Source organism: Sebastes fasciatus, chromosome 13 (genome assembly GCF_043250625.1).
Source record: "Sebastes fasciatus isolate fSebFas1 chromosome 13, fSebFas1.pri, whole genome shotgun sequence".
Classification (NCBI taxonomy): domain Eukaryota; kingdom Metazoa; phylum Chordata; class Actinopteri; order Perciformes; family Sebastidae; genus Sebastes; species Sebastes fasciatus.
In genome coordinates, this window is record NC_133807.1 from 11798963 (window position 1) to 11821140 (window position 22178).

General features: G+C 41.8%; 2 protein-coding genes and 1 long non-coding RNA gene across 5 annotated transcripts; 1 reads left to right on the forward strand and 2 right to left on the reverse strand.

Annotated features, from left to right (window-relative positions):
- Positions 1-9786: 9786 nt before the first annotated feature.
- Positions 9787-15613, forward strand: kdelr3 (KDEL endoplasmic reticulum protein retention receptor 3). 3 transcript variants are annotated; one of them, XM_074655487.1, is made up of 6 exons: positions 9787-9917; positions 10792-10947; positions 11819-11919; positions 12361-12519; positions 12758-13010; positions 13765-15613. In XM_074655487.1, the coding sequence occupies exons 2-6, from the start codon at positions 10857-10859 to the stop codon at positions 13806-13808; spliced, it is 648 nt and encodes a 215-aa protein (XP_074511588.1). In that variant the 5' UTR covers positions 9787-9917; positions 10792-10856; the 3' UTR covers positions 13809-15613. The 3 variants fall into 3 exon arrangements, with proteins under 3 accessions (XP_074511588.1, XP_074511589.1, XP_074511587.1); XM_074655488.1 differs by having other exon boundaries at positions 9901-10009; XM_074655486.1 differs by lacking the exon at positions 9787-9917 and having other exon boundaries at positions 10552-10947.
- Positions 15614-15762: 149 nt separating this feature from the next.
- Positions 15763-18210, reverse strand: LOC141780316 (GTPase IMAP family member 7). Its single transcript, XM_074655485.1, has 2 exons — positions 17816-18210; positions 15763-16865 (listed from the first exon to the last, which is right to left on the reverse strand). The coding sequence occupies exons 1-2, from the start codon at positions 17847-17849 to the stop codon at positions 15817-15819; spliced, it is 1083 nt and encodes a 360-aa protein (XP_074511586.1). The 5' UTR covers positions 17850-18210; the 3' UTR covers positions 15763-15816.
- Positions 18211-20839: 2629 nt separating this feature from the next.
- LOC141780319 (uncharacterized) lies at positions 20840-21870 on the reverse strand. Its single transcript, XR_012596620.1, has 2 exons — positions 21477-21870; positions 20840-21108 (listed from the first exon to the last, which is right to left on the reverse strand). It is a non-coding gene; the product is annotated as an uncharacterized LOC141780319 (long non-coding RNA).
- Between the last annotated feature and the right edge of the window lie 308 nt (positions 21871-22178).

Sequence of the window (22178 nt, forward strand, 5' to 3'; positions counted from 1 at the left end):
CAAAGTACTACTGGTACCACTTTTTGGGGTGAAATATCTCAGTGTAAGTATTTATTTACCTTAAAGGGGACATATCATGAAAAACTCACTTTTTCAGTGCTTGTGCACGTACATTTGCAACAAATTCTCACTCCCAACTCATTTCATGAGTTGGGAGTCGCTTGTTCTCTTGCTTGTTCTCACTTGTTCTCGCTTGTTCTCTTGCGTTACAGTTGGACGGACCAGGGACGGCGTGTCAATGTACGCTTGATACATGCATTGTGTCCTTTCAAAATAAACTACAAACCAAACAAAGGTTTAGGCAACACAAGCACTTAGTTGTGGTTGATGTTAACTTCACTAACTAACGACTCACGTAACTCACGGAGATGACGATACTAACGACTCATGTGACTAGCAACTCACGGGACTCACGGGACAGACGATACCGACGAGTCACGTGACTAACGACTGACGTGACAAAATAAGTCAACGTTACTTTTTTTTTTTTTTTGCCCATCAAATAATGCAGCGGGTGGGTTTACATTGGAGTTAGCTGAAAGCCCGGTTCGTCACATACGGTTGCTAAAGTGTACCTACATGCGGTGGCACACTTTAGCAACCCATGTGACAAACAAGGCTTTAACAAGTTGGGAGTGAGAACAAGTTGATATTTGGTGTCTGGGGTGTCTACCAACCCACAAACTGTGAAATGAGACAACCCAGTCAGTTTTTTGTGGGCTGTCAAGATCAGAAAACATGTGATTCAACAAGACATTCAGATTTGACTCCCCTTCTATGTCACATGCAGGCTCATTAGAATATACCGCCCACAGCTTGAAAACTACCTTTGCAAAGGTGCACCATATTTTTCTCACAAGCCAATCAGAGCAGACTTGCCTTTTTTCAGTAGGGGGTCTTAAAGAGACAGGCGCTAAAACGGAGCGTTTCAGATGGAGGGTGAATATAGGTATAGTCAGACAGACAGTATGAGGAAAATAAAGTGTTTTTAAACATTAAAGCACGTAAACATGTTCTAGTAGAAACCTAAAACACAAGTATGATCCTGGAAATGAGCATAATATGTCCCCTTTAACTGTCCTGTTTGATGTTGTTTTTCCTGTGGTCCTGAAAAAGTCACTAGGGCTGTCTGGATAAAAGAAAAGATTAGGTCAGAGTGACGTAATCAAGGCAAGATAAATCAATAACGTTCCCCTCAACCATGAAATGGTTCTTTATTCAAACTAAAAAGATCACTTTATACCCAGGTTTCCCCGTGAGACTTATGTATAAAATGTTTTGCTTGTTTGTGGTGAATTAAAGGTTATATTAAAGGTTTTCATTCTGAAAAGTTTTTTTCAGTTTTGTTTTGAACAAAGCCACAAGTTGATAATTCATATTAGCTGTGTTCCCTCTCTCCCTTTACTCTTTTGTGAGACCTTTCCTTTCCCTTCCAAAGGCTGCAGAAACACAGATTTCTTTCCGATATGACTTTAAAGGGGACATATGCTCATTTTCAGGTTCATACTTGTATTCTGGGTTTCTGACAGAACACATTGACATGCTTTAATGTTAAAAAAACCACATAAATTTACTCAGACTAAGAATATACGTTTCCGTTTTAGCGCCTGTCTCTTTAAATCGGACGTGTCTAGAAGTTAACCCGTGATTTGGGGAAACTCTTGCGCATTGGTTAAGGTTAGGCATTGATCTTGAATAGTTAAGGTTAGGATAGGTCTTTGTGCAGCAAATCTTGCAAGAGTTTTTGCAGATTTTTATATCAGATTTCGCGTTTTGCGGGTTACCTTCTAGAGCCCACCTCCCAGAAAAGCCAAGTCTGCTCTGATTGGCTTGCGAGAAAAATATGGTGCACCCTTGTAAAGGTAGTTCTCAAGCTGTGGGCGATATATTCTAATGAGTCTGCATGTGACATAGGAAAGGGAGCCAAATCTGAATGGCTTGTGGAATCACGTTTTCTGATATGTTTCATGATATGTCCCCTTTAAGATGTACTAAAACAAAAGCTACAAGATAATCCAAAAGTTGAAAACCAAGGAGAGATTTGTCGGCATGTAACATGTCAAATGACATTTGTTTGAAGTTGATCAACAGGTTCACATAATTTCCTCGAGGTGTGTTTAATACCTGCTGTCCCTTAATTTGTTTCCATGTGATGCCTTTGAGCCTCACCGGACCCGTAGAGATTTACAGATACATCACGGAGAAGTGTGACTGTTCACTTCATCACACACACGACACGGCAGTTTCCATGATGCCTGAGCTTTAGTCTGTTTGACGCAGTGCTTATTTTGCTACGATAACCGTAACAGAGCGTACAACTGCTCTTAATGTCATGGAAACTTAATCCATTGAGTTATTATTCTGATACTGAAATACTATTTGAACGTCATGATACTCACCAAGTTGGTTGTTGTTTTCTGTCACGTGGTTGTAATTTGGGTTCCTTGTTCTTCACTTCCCAAAATCCCCACTTTCACTGTCCAGGGCAAAGGTCCCACATCCTTAGATTCATGTGGTCTGTGGTCCCTTCTTTCACTCTTCCTCTCTTTTAGTTTGTTCCTTTAGTTTCTTCTTCATCGCTTCTTCTTTCTTTTATCCCTTTTGATTCTCTCTTTGAATCCGTTATTGTCCTCCACTGCCTCCTTCGCTGACCATAATCCTGTCTGTGCCGTGCTCTCCTGTGTGTACTCACTCACCCCGGGCTGAAAATGCTGTGTCAATCTCCCCTCTGCACAGCATGGGTTGGGAAGGGAGGGAGGGAGGGAGGGACGGATGAAGGAGGAGAGGAGAAATGGATAAAAGAAAGGCAAAGAGAGAAAAGGAGAGGAGATGAAGCCACTTTGTCTGTTCACTCTAAGCATGTGTAGGTGTTGAATAATGCCTGATGTGCCCATGTAAGCATGCGAAAGCTCGTTTGAGTCATGATTTCTAGGCTAACTCTCTTTAAGGAACAACAGAGATGAGATACTGTAACAGGTGGGAGACAAAGAAAAGATGGGGGCTTGGAAATAGAGTGGTTGAGTTGCCATCATAGTTTAGATCTGAATCACCATGATGATCACAATAACATAGGCATATTACTGTAAACTTACATTTACTCCAACACAATCAAAACCCCATAGACCCACAGCTCTGTTGGCATATTAAAATGCCACATCAACACAGTTACACAGGGAGAAAAGCGTCTGTTTGAATGGTTCAAGCAGTTTTTCTGCCCTGCGTCATTCTGTGCTGAATCGCACTTTATCTTGAAGTGCTGTGGTGTTGCATTGTTTAAAAAAAAACATTTGTATTACAAGTATTTGGTTGAAGTATCTTTCAGCCAACCTCCTGGTATAAGCTGTTGAGTTGAATTAACTCATTCAACTTAATGATGGAGAAGGACCTGGCCTGTAGTAGTCTGTAGACTACTACTGCATTTGCTGGTGGGCTGAATGGTTGTTGAACATTTAGTAGACAGATGACAGGAAGTGAGGGGAGAGAGAGAGAGATGGGAGTGACGTGCAACAAAGGTACCCGGTCATATGCAAGCCGGGGGGCATTGTGGTTACAGGTCAGCATCTTAATCCCCTAGGCCACCTGGGCATCCGTAAATGTACCTAAATATGTTTCTCATTCACATTCATTCATTAATGCTGGGAGGGTCGTTAGCCATATTGGCAATTCTGATTGTGGTGAAAGACGGGGTCCCATCCAATGACCTTTAATGTCATACCACGGGTTTGAAGTATAGTCAGTAAAATGTACTTGATCAAAAGTAAAACTACATTTTTGAAAAAATGTCCCTGTTAGTGTGCCAAATACTCGATGTGTTAATGTGTAAGCCGTGTTTTAATGTTGTAATGTTATGCCAGGTGCCTTTAAATCTATTTCATTATGAAGTTTTTGTAGCTACAATGTTAATTTGTAAAAGGAATTACAGCTGTATATGTGTAAATGTCGAGTTAAAGTCTCCCAAAATGGAAAGTCCTTACCTCAAGACTTTAATTTAAAGGGGACATATCGTGCTCATTTCCAGGTTCATACTTGTATTTTGGGTTTCTACTGGAACATGTCTACATGCTTTAATGTTCAAAAAGCACATTATTTTTCTCATACTGTCTGTCTGAATATACCCGTATTCACCCTCTGTCTGAAACGCTCCGTTTTAGCGCCTGTCTCTTTAAAAACCCCTCCGGAAAGAGCCCAGTCTGCTCTGACTGGCTTGCGAGAAAAATATGGTGCACCTTTGCAAAGGTAGTTCTCAATCTGTGGGTTTATGTGTCTTATTTTACAGTTTGTGGGTTGGTAGGCACTCCAGATACCCACATGTATCTGCACAAGCACTGATTTAGTGAGTTTTTCACGATAAGTCCCCTTTAAGTTACAGTATGGCAGTAAATGTACTCATCATTTCTCATCAATTCTCAAATTCTTTATCGGTGCAGCTGCACCAGGTTCATAATAGCAGTTAGAGTATTGGCTATGAAACTAATATGTATGAATTCTTTACTTTTCTACCTTTGACGTAAACATCATAAGTTTGTATATAGAGTCCGAGAAGTGCAACAGCAGACCTCAAAACCACCTCAACAAACTCCGCTTAATTTCTGGTGCTCTCACAGCCACATTCTGCTGGCTGATGAAGATTGACACAGTCTCATGATGCTCAATAGAAAGACCCCAAGATACATCTTCTAGTTTAATTTAGGATTCCTTCATCCAGAATCCACATGACTATGTGAAATATGAATTGAGCAAAACAGTTTCTACGGAAACCACCCTCCTGCCCTCACCCACAGCTCCCCTTTTGCCCCCTCATCCCTCCCTCCCTCATCCCTCCCCCTACTGTACCTCTTGCACTCCTTCCTTCCCTCTAAATTATAGGGAGGGTTACCTCTTTTCAAAATCTGTCTCTCTCACTGAGAAGGGATGTGGGTGTGCATCTGCCCATATGACAAATTCACAGAGGAGGAACGAGGGGGCGGATGGAGACACAGCACTGTAAGTATAGTGAGGCAAACAGAAAACATAAACTTAGAGGACAGATGGAGGGAGCAACATGTACACTAAGAAGGAAATAACACATGTTGGAGTTCTGCTGTAGAGGATGACATGACGAGAATCATACAAGGGTCAATCAAACATGACGAGGACTGTGAGAGTAGTAATAGAAGACTTGAAACTTGACTTGGACTTGCAAAGAATGACTTGTGAGCATCTCTGCTTTTTAGTTCAAGAAAGTATACTTTAACTTACAGTACTCAGCCAATGATTTATGCATTACATAAAGAGACTTGCTCCTTTTGCTATTTTTGTGATTAGATTAAAAATAATATTAAAATGTGTTGTTCTCGCATGCCTCTAGGGTGAACAGATAATCCAAAAACTTGATGAATTGAAGTAAATTTATATCTAAACAGCCTTTTACAAACTCTCACACGCTTTAATAGGCTACCCTATTAAAGAATAGCACAGCTATATGCCAAGTATTCTTTTCTGTAGGCCTATAAGGCAAGAATACTTAATTATACCTTTCCTAAGTATATCTTGATCAAAAGATGAAATAAGTAGGCCTATAAGCCAAGTATACTTAGACTTTTAAGTATACAGTACTTGTCAGTATGAGCCAATTATACTTAAGTATACTTTTGTTAAAGGGACTGTTTGTAACTTTTTAAACGTATAAATGTAGCGGGTCGCCACACATGCGCGCTCGCATATGCGCGTTCGCGTGTGGCCGCTGCCTCTCCTCCTCTGCCTGCCTGCTTTCACTCAGACAGCGCGCGCGTTCTCGCATACTCGCTCCACCTCTACTAGATGTGAACGCGCGCTCACTCCACACTGCAGAAGAGTTAGTTTAGCTCTGAGAATATCTAGTGAATGCACAGTGGACGTTTGTGCAGAAATAAAGGCTGCAGCTCCTCCAGACCAACAGAGGTTTCCCGTGTCTTGTGAAGTGACGGAGCTCCTCAGCGAGTAACGTTATCGTCACGTTACCGACCGGGTGCCGGTGTCTCCCTGCTCTCTCCGGCTGCGGGCAGAGAGAGCAGGGAGAGCAGGGAGACACACTGCAGAGCCCCGCTGCATCAGCCTGCGCTGAGGCATGAAAAGCCAACACTAAGATCAGATCTAAATCATGTTCATGGAGAGACCTTCGTCTGGTCAGCTAACATTACTGCCAAACAGGTGAAATATAGAGTGATATTGTGGTTTTAGCTGACGTGTGTCGCCTCACTGTTTTGAGCGATGCTCGTTCAGGTATATTTAGAGCGAGCAGGCGCGAGCTCGACGCTGACTTTCGTTGATTTCACAGCCACAGGTGTCGCTGTTAAGAAGCATTTCTGAAAGTTACAAATAATCCCTTTAAGTATATCTCTGATAAGTACATAAAAAGTAAACTGAAAGTATACTCAGTATGTATAGTTTTAGCACACATGCACAAAGCGAGAAAATAAAGCAAGAGTAATACTATAGCAGCAGGTCAGTACGGGTCAGCCAATATAAACAGTGGAAACACACCAGAGAAATGTGGTGATGTTATTCACTATTTCTCTGAATTATTTCTTGAGTTATTGAACGTGTAAAGTTGGAAAGACAGTGGAAATGCTGTTGGGAGTTTTTCTTTATCCTGACTTTGAAAAACTGGTTTGGAAGAGACTGTTTCAGGTCTAATTCTGGTCCAATTTTACCACTAATCAGAAATGTTTCTTTGTGGCTGCACCCAACCCTAAACGGAGAAAAATCTCTGTGCTGCCCATTTAATTAAAGCAATTTGTCCTTGTTACTTTGATAAATAGGTTTACAATATAAAGCAAAGAGAATGTAAATAGGCTAAGAAAATTGGGCTACTGCTCAAGGTTTAAAGGAGGCTCCAGGTGGTTAATTTGATCTCTGACTATCAAAATGATTATACCTATTAATTACCTTTAGCCTCGCTTTACAGATAATCACAGCCTCTACCAACTGTAGACACTAAATGACAGGGTAGCATAACAGTAAAAAAGTTGTGCTGTGTGTGATGGGGGATCGAGGGTTGCAGACAGACGGATCAGACAACCGCTCGGTGCAGCATCTGAGGAGGAGATGAGCAGGCAGACAGACTCCTCTGGGAAGACCGGACTGTGTGTAGGTATAAATAGCTACTAATCAGGCCTGGGTGTCAGATTAGTTCCCATAACCTTTTGTTCAGAACACCATGGTCTGTGTATGGGTCAGCTCTGTCCAGAGGATGTCCTGTACAGTACATTTGTCTGGAAGAAAATCCCCCATAGGAGACTAATAGAGCATCATTTTATTGCATATTGTCAGTTTCTTCTTTCCTCTTCATCATTCATGTATCACTCTTACTGTCTGATGTATCAGCTTTCAGATAATACGAACACTTCTGCTTGAGAATAAACTTGAACAACCTGTTGACAGAAAAGGGGCCCGGATGCTTCAGGGGTGTATGAAGAAGCTGTGTACTCTTCGTCGGTGTGTGGTGCCCCCTCACTTTCTCTGCATCAGCACCGCACAGATGCAGTCTGAAGTAGGCTGAGAGCATTTCCTCTGTAATCTCAGGTGATTTTACTGCATCAAACATACGAGTAGGAGGCACGGGAGCAGGATGTGTGTGATGCCATGAATTCAGATGCAATTTGTGGATTAAAGGAGGACCGAGGTAGTGGTGGAGACGGTGGGATTTGATAGGAAGGGAGACACCGAGTGATGAGAAATGGAGGGTGAATGGTTTTTAGGTTTTGACTGTGACTCAGATAGCAGAATTGGGAGGAAAGGGAGGCAGGTGGAGTGGATGTGCCAGAAGAAAGTGACGACAGAGGGTGGAGAGTATTTTAAAACACTGAAAAGCATTAGAAAAGAGCTACAAGCCCTCTCTGGACTGTGGCATTTACCTTAAGAGACGGTTTTCTATTTGCATACAACAAAAACTTTTATCTTCATTCTAAAGACTCGTCTCAATCTCATCTAAATGAGAATAACACAAATAGAAACAGCTCGTCACACAGCTGGAGAAGTCTCAAAACAACCTTCCCAGTGTGGGATGAGATATTTTCAAATTACCATCTGTCACAGATATTATTCATCGTCTGCTGTGAAACACGATTGCTAATGAAATCCGCTAATTGAATCAGTCTGAATCATTTCAATATGATCTGATTACTACACGTTTGCATTTAATTGCATTTAATTAAGCGTATTAATGTCTCAACCTGAACACAGGTACATATTAGTGTATGATTCATACAGCCCATCTGCCAAAGTTGATAAAGATAATAGGCAAGACAAGGCAATTTTTCTGGAAAGCACATTTCACACACAATTCAAAGTATTGGACATAATACAATAAAACCATTAAACAGGAAAGACAAAACATTGAAACACAACTGAAAAGGATAGATAGATAGATAAATAGATAGATAGATAGATATTGTGATTATTTCTTGTGAAATGTAATTATTCATTAATATGTAATTTCGCTTTTGCAATAATGTAACCTGAACATTCTGCCAATAAAGCTTATTTGAATTTGAATTTGAATTTAGATAGATAGATAGATAGATAGATAGATAGATAGATAGAAGAACATTAACATTTTTAATATGGATTTAAAGGTAGATTGATCTTTCCATACCGTGTATACCACCCCTTGGATCTGGGGTCAACATGCTGACCTATCTGATAAAGGCATAAAATGCCCCCAAAATCATAATAATAACTTTGACTACTTTTAGACCAACTAAATGCATAAATAAATAAATGATTCAGTATTTCTCCCACATAGCTTTATTCCTGGCAGTGTGGGGAGGGCTGTGAAACAGCTTTTAGACCTTAAAGGGACTGTTTGTAACTTCTTACATGTATAAATCACCCGGGTTGGTGTCACATGAGCGCTCGCGTGTGGCTACGCTGTGCAGACAAAACTCCAACACAAACTACACGGAAGCACCAAAACCGCAAAGTTATATCTAGTGAAGCCCGTCTTGCAAAACAGTGTTGGCCGCGGTCGGAGGACGCGGGGGGGACCGTAGCTTTGGTCTCCAGGGCCTGAGTCTCTGCTGTACTCTGCTCCTCTGCTCCTCTGCCTGCTTGGCTTCACTCAGCTCGTTCCACCTAACGTGCATGCTCGCACACTACACACTGCAGAAGAGTTAGTAGCTCTGAGAATATCTAGTGAAGTGGACGTTTGTGCAGAAATAAATGCTGCAGCTCCTCCAGACCAACAGAGGTTTCCCATGTCTTGTGAAGCGACGGGGCTCCGCAGCGAGAAACATTATCGTCTCTGACCCTGTTCCCTCCGGCCGCGGTCGGGAGGTTGAAGTAGGAAAAGCCAACACTAGGATCAGCATTGATTCATGGAGAGACCTTTGTCTGATCAGCTAACATTACTGCCAAGCAGCTGAAATATAGAGTTATATTGTGGTTTTAGCTGACGTGTGTCGCCTCACTGTTTTGAGCGATGCTCGTTCATGTCTATGTAGAGCGAGCACAAGCGTGAGCCCGACGCTGACTTTCGTTGACTTAACGGCCACAGGTGTCGCTTTTAACAAGCACTTCTGATTCTTACAAACAGTTCCTTTAATGTTTGGAAATAAAATGGAAAAGCTTCATTTTACTGGTTTGTGATTTTCTTATAATTTTCTAATAGGCCTAATATGTCTCGTGGAACGAACAACAGTAATCTGATACTGGGAAATAGAGACACAATTCTCAGTTCTATTAAATGAAAACAAAAGGAAATCCATTTCAGTTCTTTTTTTCAATGATTTTCCTCCTATTGAAAAGAGTGTGTTTTGTATCTCCTTATTGCCTGCAGTCTGTCTCCCTCTGCTGTTAAAGGGATGCACCTCTTGAGGACAGCCAGACAGTCAAGCAACACCGGAAATGGGAAATTTTGCCTTCCAAATAAAACAACTTTTAAAACAACGAATCGCCAGGTAATATTCGTCTTTGTTAAATACTTGATCAATTTAGGTATTTTAAATGATAGCTTTCGCTTGGAGAAAAAATGGATTTACTTTGGATACATGTAAGTGTGAGGGAGATGGCATCTTGTGTTGTACTGGAGAGATTTACATACATAACCAGAGGAAAAGCAGCAGAATTTGAAAATGTTTGGAAACCTTTGTTGGAGTTTCTTGGACGTCAAGGAAGCACAGTCACATTGAAACTGCTGTGTGTTGCTGAGTGCTGTTGTTCAAATTGTTGTGTGCTTATTCATTTTTTGTTTTTCTTCTTTGAGGTATTTATTTATTTTGTCTTATCTTTTATTTTATTTGTTTTCTTTGTTAGATATGTGAAATACATGAGATGTCATGTCTCTCTTTCTTTGATTACTGTGGAAATTTCATTACAATTACAATTTCATTGTATAATTTAATTATTAATATTGTTAGTCTGTCTATATATATGTTTATATGTAAAATTCAATAAAAATATTGTTTATATATATATATTTTTTAGGTATTTTACATGTCAACTTTATACACTATAGTGGCTAATTCTCAACATAACACCACGTGTTGACTAATGGGTGTTTACTTTGAAAGGATCAGAACCGGAACCGGAAGCATTGTTTGATGCATGCTAGCTGAGCTTGACGCTGGTTTGACTCTCTGAGCTGTCAGCCACGTCACCTCCTCTGAAACAACTTTCCTCAGACTAATGCGGACACAGTGAGACTCTGATTGGACTGTCTGCGTATCTACATCAGTTCAGATAACGAGCCAACAAGCGACCAGACTCTGAGTTCACTGTGTGTAGCTGAAAGCTTCTTTTATAGCTTCGTCTTGTCACTTTTTGCCCTGGTAGTGTCTGCAGGACGTGTTATAGGCCTGTGAGGAGGAGTTGTGTTGTTGTTATAGGACATAAACATCATGAATGTCTTTCGTCTGGCGGGTGACGTGTCACATCTGGTGGCTATCATTATCCTGCTTCTGAAGATATGGAGGTCCAGGTCCTGTGCTGGTAGGCTACTGCTGACATCACTGCACTTTAACTTACTGCTGTGACTGTGTGCACCCTCACTACAACAATATGCATGTATATATACATCACTGCACTTTAACTTTAACTTTAACTGGAGTAACTGTGTACACCCTCACTAAAACAATATGCATGTACAGTATATATACATCACTGCACGTTAACTCATTGGTGTGACTGTACCTCCACTAAAGCAATATGCATGCACAGAATACAGTATATACACATCAGTGCACTTTAACTCATTGGTGTGACTGTGTACCTCCACTAAAACAATATACATGTACAGAATATATACACATCACTGCACTTTAACTTTAACTGGAGTGACTGTTTACACCCTCACTAAAACAATATGCATGTACATATACATCACTGCACTTTAACTCACTGGTGTATGACTGTACACCCTCAATACAACAATATGCATGTACAGTATATATACATCACTGCACTTTAACTTACTGGTGTGACTGTAAACCCTCACTAAAACAATATGCATGCAGTTGTGCAGTATATATACAGCTGTATATCAGTGCACACAAATACACAGTGAAGTGTTTTTGTACATATCATTATGGAGGGTGTGTGTGTGTGTATAATGCTGAGTGGTTCTGCAGGAGTGGAAGCGACGTGGCAAAAGCAATCTGCTGCCTGCTCCACCTATTCTACAGCAGCCTGTATCTTTATAACAAACTAATTATAGAGCTGTCTCATGTTGCAGTTAAAATCATAAAATTGTGGCAACACTGTCTTCTCATATCTGTGAGCTGTGAGCAGAAAGTGGGGATCTGCTTTGACTGCACATTAAAACAGAGATTAAATCTCTCTCTCTCTCTCTCCCTCTCTGTAGGCATCTCTGGGAAGTCTCAGGTGCTGTTTGCACTTGTCTTCACCACCAGGTACCTTGACCTGTTCACCATTTTCATCTCTCCTTACAACACGGTCATGAAGGTAGGTGTTGATCACACGCAGTTACACACATACAGTGACCCTTAACCTGCCCCCAATGAAAACACAAGGGCTTAAATACTACAGCTGGCTGAAAGGCCATTACAAGAAACTGGCTTGTAGTGGACCCACCCAGACTTAGTCAATGGTTAGACATAGTACAGGACATATTTGTGATGGAGGAAAATTACTTATTCTCTAAGAGTGAAAGAAGACGAGTTTAACAGAAAATGGGGAAAATGGATTAGGTATAGATATAAAGACATAGGCACTGTATAATTTATACTTAAGGTCATGTAAGGACACCAAGTCATGGTGATTAAGTTTGTCCTCAGTTAGACAATCCAGTTTCATACACATACTGTATGTAGTAACTATGCAAAGCAGGCAGCAATCAGTCAGTGTTTACATGTACTTATAATCAATATTCAACTCTGCTCTCAGGTGGTGTTCCTGGCTCTGTCCTATGCTACAGTATACCTGATCTACATGCGCTTCAGGAACACGTACGATGCTGACAACGACACGTTCCGTGTGGAGTTCCTGTTGGTGCCAGTCGTCGGGCTGTCTTTCCTGGAAAACTATGCTTTCACCCCACTGGAGGTAAATAAGCACTCAGACAGTGTCTTCAATACATTTGGGTCCAGGTGTGGAAAAGTTTAAATACATAAGATGGCTTATAAACATGCAGCTTGAAGTATTTATGGTCCGTTTAAGTCCAGTTTTCATTAATGTTGCATATATATAGGCCGTCTAAACAATACATCTCTTTTCATTTGTACTTTTAATGCCTCAGTTTAAGAGTCAACTCATATTTCTCCCCCTCTCTGATTCCATCCAGATCCTGTGGACTTTCTCCATCTTCCTGGAGGCGGTGGCCATAATGCCGCAGCTTTTCATGATCACCAAGACCGGCGAGGCGGAGTCCATCACCACCCACTACCTGTTCTTCCTCGGCCTCTACCGAGCCCTCTACATAGCCAACTGGGTGTGGCGTTACCACACCGAGGGCTTCTTCGACCAGATCGCCGTGGTGTCCGGCGTCGTGCAGACCATCTTCTACTGCGATTTCTTCTACCTTTACGTCACAAGGGGTGAGTGAGGACTATTGCAAAGGTGGATGATTCTATTGGCTGTGGAGACTTGTGGCTAATTTCAGCTCTGATCTCTTTAGATCAGAAGGAGAGGCCTTAGGATAGTTCTAATCTATAGATCTGGTGCTGCTATTTGGACTTTTCCCGAGGAATTACCTCATCAAAAATATTGACAAAAGCTCTTTATAATTTACCAGACTACAAGTTATTGTCTGTCGAAGCCCAAAACACCCAAATTAACATTTTCTTCTGATATAAAACAGAGAAAATGTAAATTGAGTATACGTAAACGCACAAATGTGTAGTGTTTTTCCTTGATAATTGACCAAAACAGTTAATAGGCCCTTTTCACAGCGGCCACTTTGACATGTCATAGCAGAATAAACACAGGTGTAATTAATACAATTCTATTTAGTGTGTCACAGCCTTCCAGCAAGCCAGCATGCACACTACACCAGGGTCCTGGCACACCTAAATGGAACAGGACCATAATAATTAATGTTATTAATTACACCTGTGATTATCATGTCTACTGAAAGCTGTATTGTGGTTATGAGAAATGAATTGAGTATTGTCTGCTGTGTTATTAGCTTTTAATCCTGCTCTTCCAGTCGAGGAGGATAAGTATCCTTCTTGGTAAAGCAAAGAGTATGAATCTGGTTTGTAGACAGTGGAAATAGTGCTTGGTAAACAGAGGACTCTGTTCTCATGCCTACTTCGTTCTCCCTCTGTGTCCTCCGCTGCCTGTCTGCAGTGCTTCGAGGAAGAGGAAAGATGAGCCTGCCGATGCCCATTTAAATCCGACGTCTGTGCCGTTCAGCCGCCCATCTGTGCCTGCAGCTACAGCTCAGCATCTGAACACACACTCTGCCCTTCAACTGTACATGCATTTAGCAATGGGACTATAATGATCTGACGTCATTCTGTAGACCAACCATGTGTGCGCCTCTAGAGATTGGTTTTCGGTGTGATTGGTACTTTGTGTGTGAGTCTGTGTGTTTACAAGTATATGTGTGCGTACATACATGCACTGTTGTGGTCAGAAGTTTGGGATGTGTGTTCGGGGTTCTTTTTCTTCATAAGATGCGAATGTGTCACTGGAAATGTGTCGCTGATGTGTACGTGGAACTTAAATTCAGGCGAGTGAGTAACACTATGGAAACTATGTATTTGTCTTTACTTTCCCTTTTAGGCTCTGGAGACTGTTACAATGTTGAATCCACAAAATTGTAAATCAGGTAGATTATATGTAGCTTCGGATCCAGTGTTTCCTGTGTTAAAGGGGTGGTTTGGGTGTTTTGAAGTGGGGTTGTATGAGGTACTTATGCATAGTCAGTTTATTACCTCCAGTAGATGACGGTCGGCACGCCCCCCAGTTTGAAGAAGCAGACAGGAGTTACCGCACGGAACCAAAGCAATGTGCTGCTGTGGACGGGGCCTAAAAGAAATCAATAGCAGTTTAAGTGTATGCTATATTTAGAATATTTTCACCGCTTTACCTTGAGGTCAGACAGCCCTTTCTGACAGGCAACTGAAGCCATTGTTTTCCATCTATGCTGTTGCCAAGGCCACCAGACTCCATTGAAAAATACAGTCATTTTACCTTGCAGAACACAGGGGCTGCTGGTCTACCGTTGCCTCGATTGGTAACCCAAAACATACTAACCGACCAGCAACTCCCGTGTTCTGTAAGGTAAAATTACTGTTTTTTTCAATGAAGTCTGGTTACCCTGGGGAGAGCATAGATAACGGCTTCAATTCCCCGCCAGAAACCGACTGTGTAGTGTCTGACATGCAAGGTGAACCGGTGAAAATATTGTAAAAACAGTATAACATACACTTCAACTTGTTTTTTTTAAGGTTGGCCTTTCTTTTAGGAGACTAAAATACTGACCGTCATCTACTGTAGGTAATACACTGACTATGGATGGATAAGTACCTCATACAACCCCACTTCAGAACACCCGAACTATCCCTTTAAAGCTGTAAGAGTTCTCCGAGTTTCATGTCAAAGAATCCTACATTTTATCCAATCACTACCACGTTTGATAAACTCCGTTATGCCTGGTGATTTAAACTAATGAAAAATATTGTACTTTTGTTCTCTTTTAAGTCAAGTTAATTTAATTTATATAGCCCGATACCACAAATTTGCATCAAGGGGCCTTTACAATCATCTGTACATCTTCCACAAAGTGTCTTCCTCTTTGGTTCTGTAATGTTAGACACTCCCTGAATAGCTTACTGTATTATATGCAAACTATTTCTTTCCTTTTATTTTTTTTATATTTCTTCTTAATCGTCGTCTCTTTTATATTTCAATGTATTTCTTCATGGGAGAAAAAAAGGGCTAACAAATATGTCATGTCTTAAATGAAGCCAAAGATGGAACAGATAACTGCTGCAATGTTTTAATCAAACAAATGTTTTAGTCCTTCATGGGTTGTTTCCGTGACCGAACTGAGGGGGAAATGGCAGTAGAGCGTGTTGAAATTTTTGTAAAGGATGAACCAGTTTTTGACACAAATGTTTTAGTCACAGTTAGTTGAATTGCACACCATTTTTATGACATTACCTTTATTATAACATGTGAATTCACTCAATTCAAAGGTGTGGCTTTGTTCTTTGTTACACATGGACTGCAACACACCAGGATGTTTACCTTTCGGCAGGGTGTGCAGCACACACACACACACACACACACACACACACATATGCATTCTTATTTAACAGTATGTTTTGAAAGTGACAGTGCATTGTGCTGATGTTAAACAGAGATTTACACTAGATGTATGACTGGCTGTATTCAACGAGGAGTTTTCAGGAACGTCTTTCTGTGTTTATATAACACCTTGCCTCCTTCTCTCACTGCTCCTCCCACTGCTTTAGCAGCTGAGGTGATGGAGAACGGCGACGCTGCCAGAGCTGCCGCCCTCTCCACCACCTTCACCTTCTTCACGACCTTCCCTTTCCCTTCGTCTTTCCCCATGATCCCTGCCCCCTCCGCGGCACCTTTCCCCACCGCGGTCACCAGCTCGGACCAGAACAGCCTCTCCGCCCTTTTCCTCTCCTCCTCTTCCTCCCTCCTCCTCCTCCTCTCCTCCTCTTCCCCCCTCTCTGGTCTCTGCTCCTCTTCAGCCGCCTTCTGTGGGGACTCCACCTCGTGTCCTCTTTCTTCCAGAATCCTCACTTGCGCCTCCCTGATGACCCTCTCGGCCTTCTTGAACATGTCGTTGCTATAGCAACCGCCTCCGTTGTTCGCCACCGTCTTGTCTATCTTCTCCAGGAGCTGTACGACCTGTTGTGACTCGCACTCCGTTGTCTTGTCCTGTTCACTGTTATCAAAGACGTGATAGCCTCCATGGCAGCTGCTGACAAATTCCGACAGCTCATCGCTCTCTCCCAGGAAGTCCTCGATGCGTTTGCCGTGCAGCTGGTCTCCCCAGGTGAACAACACCAGGGTGTACCTGGTGGCTTCAGGTCCAAACGAAGCCTTGATCCACTCCAAGGCGTCCCTCTCCTCCTGGGTGAACCTGCCGGGCTGCAGGGTCACCAAGAAGGCGTGGGGTCCCGGGGAGGACAGGACAACGCACCGTCCCACCTCTGCCATGACCTCCTCGGGGGACAGGTGAGTGTGCAAGAACCCCGGAGTGTCAATCACAGAGATGCTCCGCCCGTCTACTGTCCCGGTCTGTCTCGTGCACTGCGTGGTGACGGAACAGGGGGAGACGTTGACCCAGAAGGCGGACCTGCCCAGGATGGTGTTGCCTGAGGAGCTTCTGCCGGTTCCTGTCCTCCCCAACAGGACGATCCTCAGGGGTTTAGCCTCTGATGTAGGGGGCGATGCTTCACAGGCTGTGGGAAAATTACAGTTATAGTGCATGTATATTATCATTAGGGCTGTCAAATTTAACGTGATAAGAGTGCAGTTTTAAAGCTAGTGAAGATACCGGCATCATAGGAAATCTAGAAAAACCTAAGAAATCCATCGGTACCAACCATGTCCTACTAGCTTGTCGTGATGGAAACTAAATAATGCTCCAAACTTAGGCAAAATTTTGGCGAGGAAAAACTGGCATGGCCATTTTCAAAGGGGGCCCTTGACCTCTGATCTCAAGATATGTGAATGAAAATGGGTTCTATGGTACCAACGAGTCTCCCCTTTACAGACATGCCCACTTTATATTAATAACATGCAGTTTGGGGCAAGTCATAGTCAAGTCAGCACACTGACACACTGACAGCTGTTGTTGCCTGTTGGGCTGCAGTTTGCCATGTTATGATTGGAGCATATTTTTATATGCTAAATAGTACCTGTGAGGGTTTCTGGACAATATTTATCATTGTTTTGTGTTGTTAATTGATTTCCAATAATAAATATATACATACATTTGCATAAAGCAGCATATTTGCCCACTCCCATGTTGATAAGAGTATTAAATACCTGACAAATTTCCCTTTAAGATACATTTTGAACAGATAAAAAAATGTGCGATTAATCGCGATTAACTATGGACAATCATGCGATAAATCGTGATTAAATATTTGAATCGATTGACAGCCCTAATTATTATCATTTTATAATAACAGTCATATCTAGCATATTTAAAGCAGATATTAGAGCATATAAGATTTCAGATCATATTTGGGCTGATTTATTAATTATGAATTAAGTTGTTTGATTTATATGATATTCTAAATGATAATTATTGTTTTTTTGTGTAGATAGTAGCCTATAGTGCAAATGGCACAATACAGCCCTGATCAGCAGCTTGGTGTGATGATAACAGTAATAATCCACATACCTTTATGTGACTCAGCATTTTCAGATGACGACATCCTAACAGAGAAAATACAGTAAAGCCTTAATTTTTTTTTTCAGTGACCGAAAATCCAGGATAGGGATTCCGTATGTTTCCGTATGTTTCCGCTGTGATTGAGATGTTTTCTGTCTTTTAATCGTCATTGATTTAGCAGCAAACAGCAGAGAGCATCATCAGAGCAGCTGCTGCAGTCCATGGAGGAGCAGAGAGGCGCTATAAACCCTGAGATGATGACAACACCATCAATAATTAAAGTTATCATGCAGTGAAGGCCACTATAACAGACAAACTGCTATTAAAACAAACGGTTCCCCACTAATACAGCGACGACCAATACTGTTGTTACTGTTGTTATTGCGATAATCACACAACTAGTGCGATGTAGGTAGATATTAATGGAGCCTTGTAGTTCCTCGCTGTGGCCACTGGAGGGCAGTGAACACTCACAGTTCTAACCCAGCCAACATCTGTATGTGGGGCCCATGTGGGTAGTAAATAGGCTGAAAAATGGGCCCTATATGGGATTGTCCATGGGTTCAATAATGGCCCCGTGCCAATTGCCCTTGTGGGTTTCATGCAGGAGTACACTGGGTGTTTTATGGGCCCAATCTGGGCAACATAAACCAAAACTCATCTCGGCCCCAGGTTTAAGTTCTATGTGGGAACTACATGGGGACTACATGGCCTGAAATATGGGTTGTAAGTGGGTTTGTCCACAGTTTCCATGTTGGCCCCATGCACTAATTTCCCAGTAGTGACCCAAATAGGACCCACACGGGTAGCCCACATGGGGAGTCCATGTGGGACCAACTTACTTGTGTTACCCATTCTGAGCCCATGCACTAATTTCCCATTTGTGACCCACCTAGAACCAACTTGGGTAGCCCACATGGGGGGCCCATGTGGGACCAACTTAGTTGATCCAAGTGGGCCCCAGATAAGATGCTTATTTTGGGCCCATACCCACTTGGTACCCAGGTACCCCCAGCATAACCCATGTGGGGCCCACATAACCATGTTGTCTGGGAAGTAGTCTCAGGTCAACACTGACTCCACATTGCGTCAGTATATTTTCCGTGAAAACAATTAAAAACAGCAGTGTTTCTAATATTGAACTACATTGAACCTGGGAAAACTGAAATTGTGGCTGTTAATTTCAGAAAAAAAATAAACGATAAAGTTCTGCTTTGCTCTCCTAATCAGTCACTATTTGATGTTGGGAAGAGTTGACACTAAGTTAATTAGAAAATGTAATATATCACACTTTGTACCCCCCTTATCACATACATGTTATTACAAAGTACATCTACTTGGTTTAGGCTACTAATTGCTAACACAGCAGGGAACACAGCACAGCAGGATTTCTTTTAATATTCCCCAAAATAGATGTCTCCATGTTTTCACTTTATCATAAGGATGAGGTGTGATTAATGTGACAACTACACTGAGCTATGATGGATTTACATCCAATAAGAATGAGTCGTCAGGCCTTAAAACAGGAGAGTGAGAGGATGTCGATCAAACCCATTCTGTACACGCACACAGTCCTGAGGAGGAGAGGTCTAATCAGGTCAAATCAGTGAACACACCTGTTGAAGTGCACCATGTGCCTGCAGGACTTTAATATGTTGAACTGAAAAGACATTGATTCGTTCCTCTTTTTACACAAGAAACAGACATTTAGGAAATGCAAACCACCTCAAAAATACACACTACAGCAGTATGTGAAAGCAGACAGTATTTAATAGGATTTATAACAACAATAGTTTGGGCAGTTTCAACCCACTTAACAGTTTAATACATAATGACCACCCTAACATTACTCCGTACAATCTGGATTGTTTTCTGCTTCAACATCACGGTTACACTCGGTTAAAAATTCGGTCTCAGTACGCATCAAGTAGGGAAATATGTCCAAGAGGAAGCAACGAGAAGAAGCCGAGCCGAGGCCTCTGTAGTCCATTCTTTTTTTAAGGTAAGATAGAATATGTTTCGATGTTTGCTGGTAAACACAGGTGTAATTAATCAAACTAATTATGGTCCCATTCTATTTAGTGTGCCTCAGCCAGTCCAGTGAACCAGCATACACTATACCAGGGTCCTGGCACACCTAAATGGAACAGAGCCATATTTAATGTAATTAATTACACCTGTGTTTACCCTGCAATGACATGTCAAAGGGCATATTGAGATAGACCTGCTGTGCATGAGGTGCAAAGTTGTACAGTAACACATAAGTGTGTGATTGTGTTGTGTGAGTGCCTGTTAGTGACATTAGCCTTGGTGATGTGTGTGTGTGTGTGTGTGTGTGTGTGTGTGTGTGTGTGTGTGTGTGTGATTGCCTTAGCTTGCATCCATGACATTTTGTTGAGTATTGAGTCTGTGTAAGACTTCAGAATAACACTGGAGCACTAGGGAGAGGGGACACACAGTATATGGACTTTTGTTGAAAGACACTGAGCTGCAAGGAAAAGCTATTATGTTCTATTCAGCTGTATCCTATTCTTGTATTTCCAGTGTGCCACAAATGCATCACTTTATTTCGCTGCTCTGTAGTGAAGAAATAGTAGCAGAGGTTCAACCAAGAAAAACATCTTACTCTGCCACTTATCACGTGTGCCTAAAAAAAATGTCATGCCTTTTATCTTGTCTGTTTTGTTTGCATTGTTGCTGTGGTAATTCCCTTTAAAGGGGACATATCGTGCTCATTTCCAGGTTCATATTTGTATTTTGGGTTTCTACTAGAACATGTTTACATGCTTTAATGTTCAAAAAACACATTATTTTTCTCATACTGTCTGTCTGAATACACCTGTATTCACCCTCTGTCTGAAACGCTCCGTTTTAGCGCCTGTCTCTTTAAGAACCCTTCCCGAAAAGCCCAGTCTGCTCTGATTCTCTGGTGAGGAAAAAGGGCTTTACCTGAATCAGATTTTTTTTAAATTTTATTCAGATTTGGATGTTCAATACGAAGATTTAACATTTTTTCTTTTTTTTTTCCTTCATATAGACTATCTGGCAGAAAATCCATTGGCCTGAGTTGCAGTGATGATTTCAACCACATTAACATAGACAAATGCAGTCAAATGCAGTCACCCACAGTTTCATAATGAACCAAAAATATTAATGATATAATAAGGGTCAGGGCGAGGACGCCTTGGTGCGCCACGATGCGCCATGGTACGCCACAGTGCACCACGACTGGCTCTCTGCTTGGAAAGGCCCAGAGTGAAGTGGCTCGCAGCTCCAGTTGTGAGCTTTGCAGCACCCTTCGCCTGGACCTCACCAGTTCCTAGGGCCGTGGTGCTTGGACTGTCCCCTCGGACTGTAATTAGTGGTGGGAGAAATATGGTGCACCTTTGCAAAGGTAGTTCTCAAGTTCTCATGTGTCATATTTCACAGTTTGTGAGTTGGTTGACACTCCAGATACCCAAATGTATGTGCACCAGCACTGGAAAAAAAGGGAGTTTTTCATATGTCCCCTTTTAAGGCATCCCTCTCCTAAAGTCTTCATGCAAATCAGCACAATTCCCTCCTTCTCTTTCTCTGGTTACTCTCAAAACATTTAACAAGTCTGCATGTTTCCTCTGCTGTAGTTCAATCTCTGGTTGATTGGATGCTATGCAGGAAGAGGTAAAGATACAGTTAATACAGATGCAACAGTGTAGGGTCAAATCTCCACCAAAGCCATAAAAGAAGTTACATGAATGTGTGAATTTGAATGGCTTGCACACTCCTTAACAAACTGAGACCCAGAAATCATTTGTTGTAATGTGTATGCTACATAGTAGGCAAATGCTGGCAAATAACGGAAACGTTTGAGAACCTGCTTTTGAATGGGCCTTTGTAGTGAAGAACCATCTGTGAAAAGAAGAAACTGAAGAGGAAATCATCCTCTACGTCCTTCTCACAACTTGTAAGTTGACATCTTGAGTTTGGTTTTCTTGCAGCACCCACATTTTGTCTCTGTCTTTACTTTCTTGTCTGAATTGCGTTTCTTCTCTCTGAAGCGGAACTCAGATATCAGAACTGGCAAACTGGTAGGACCGACAGCAGTTAATCTGGCTACTGTTATGGTACGCCAAAAGGGCACACAGGTAAACCAAAAAGAAACACAACGATTCAATTACGCATACAGTATAACAGCTTGTTATAGACTGCAAAGCAACAGTATGCATTTAATGAGTTTGTTTACTAGCTCCATCAAGCAGCAATGTTGCTTGGTGCTGTAGTGAGTGATGGAGTTTCAAGTCATAAAAACTACTATAGCTTAGTTTTTCCACACTATAAGCTCTAATGCAGGGGTTTTCAAAGTTTGAGACTGTGGGTTTCCCCTCAGACAACG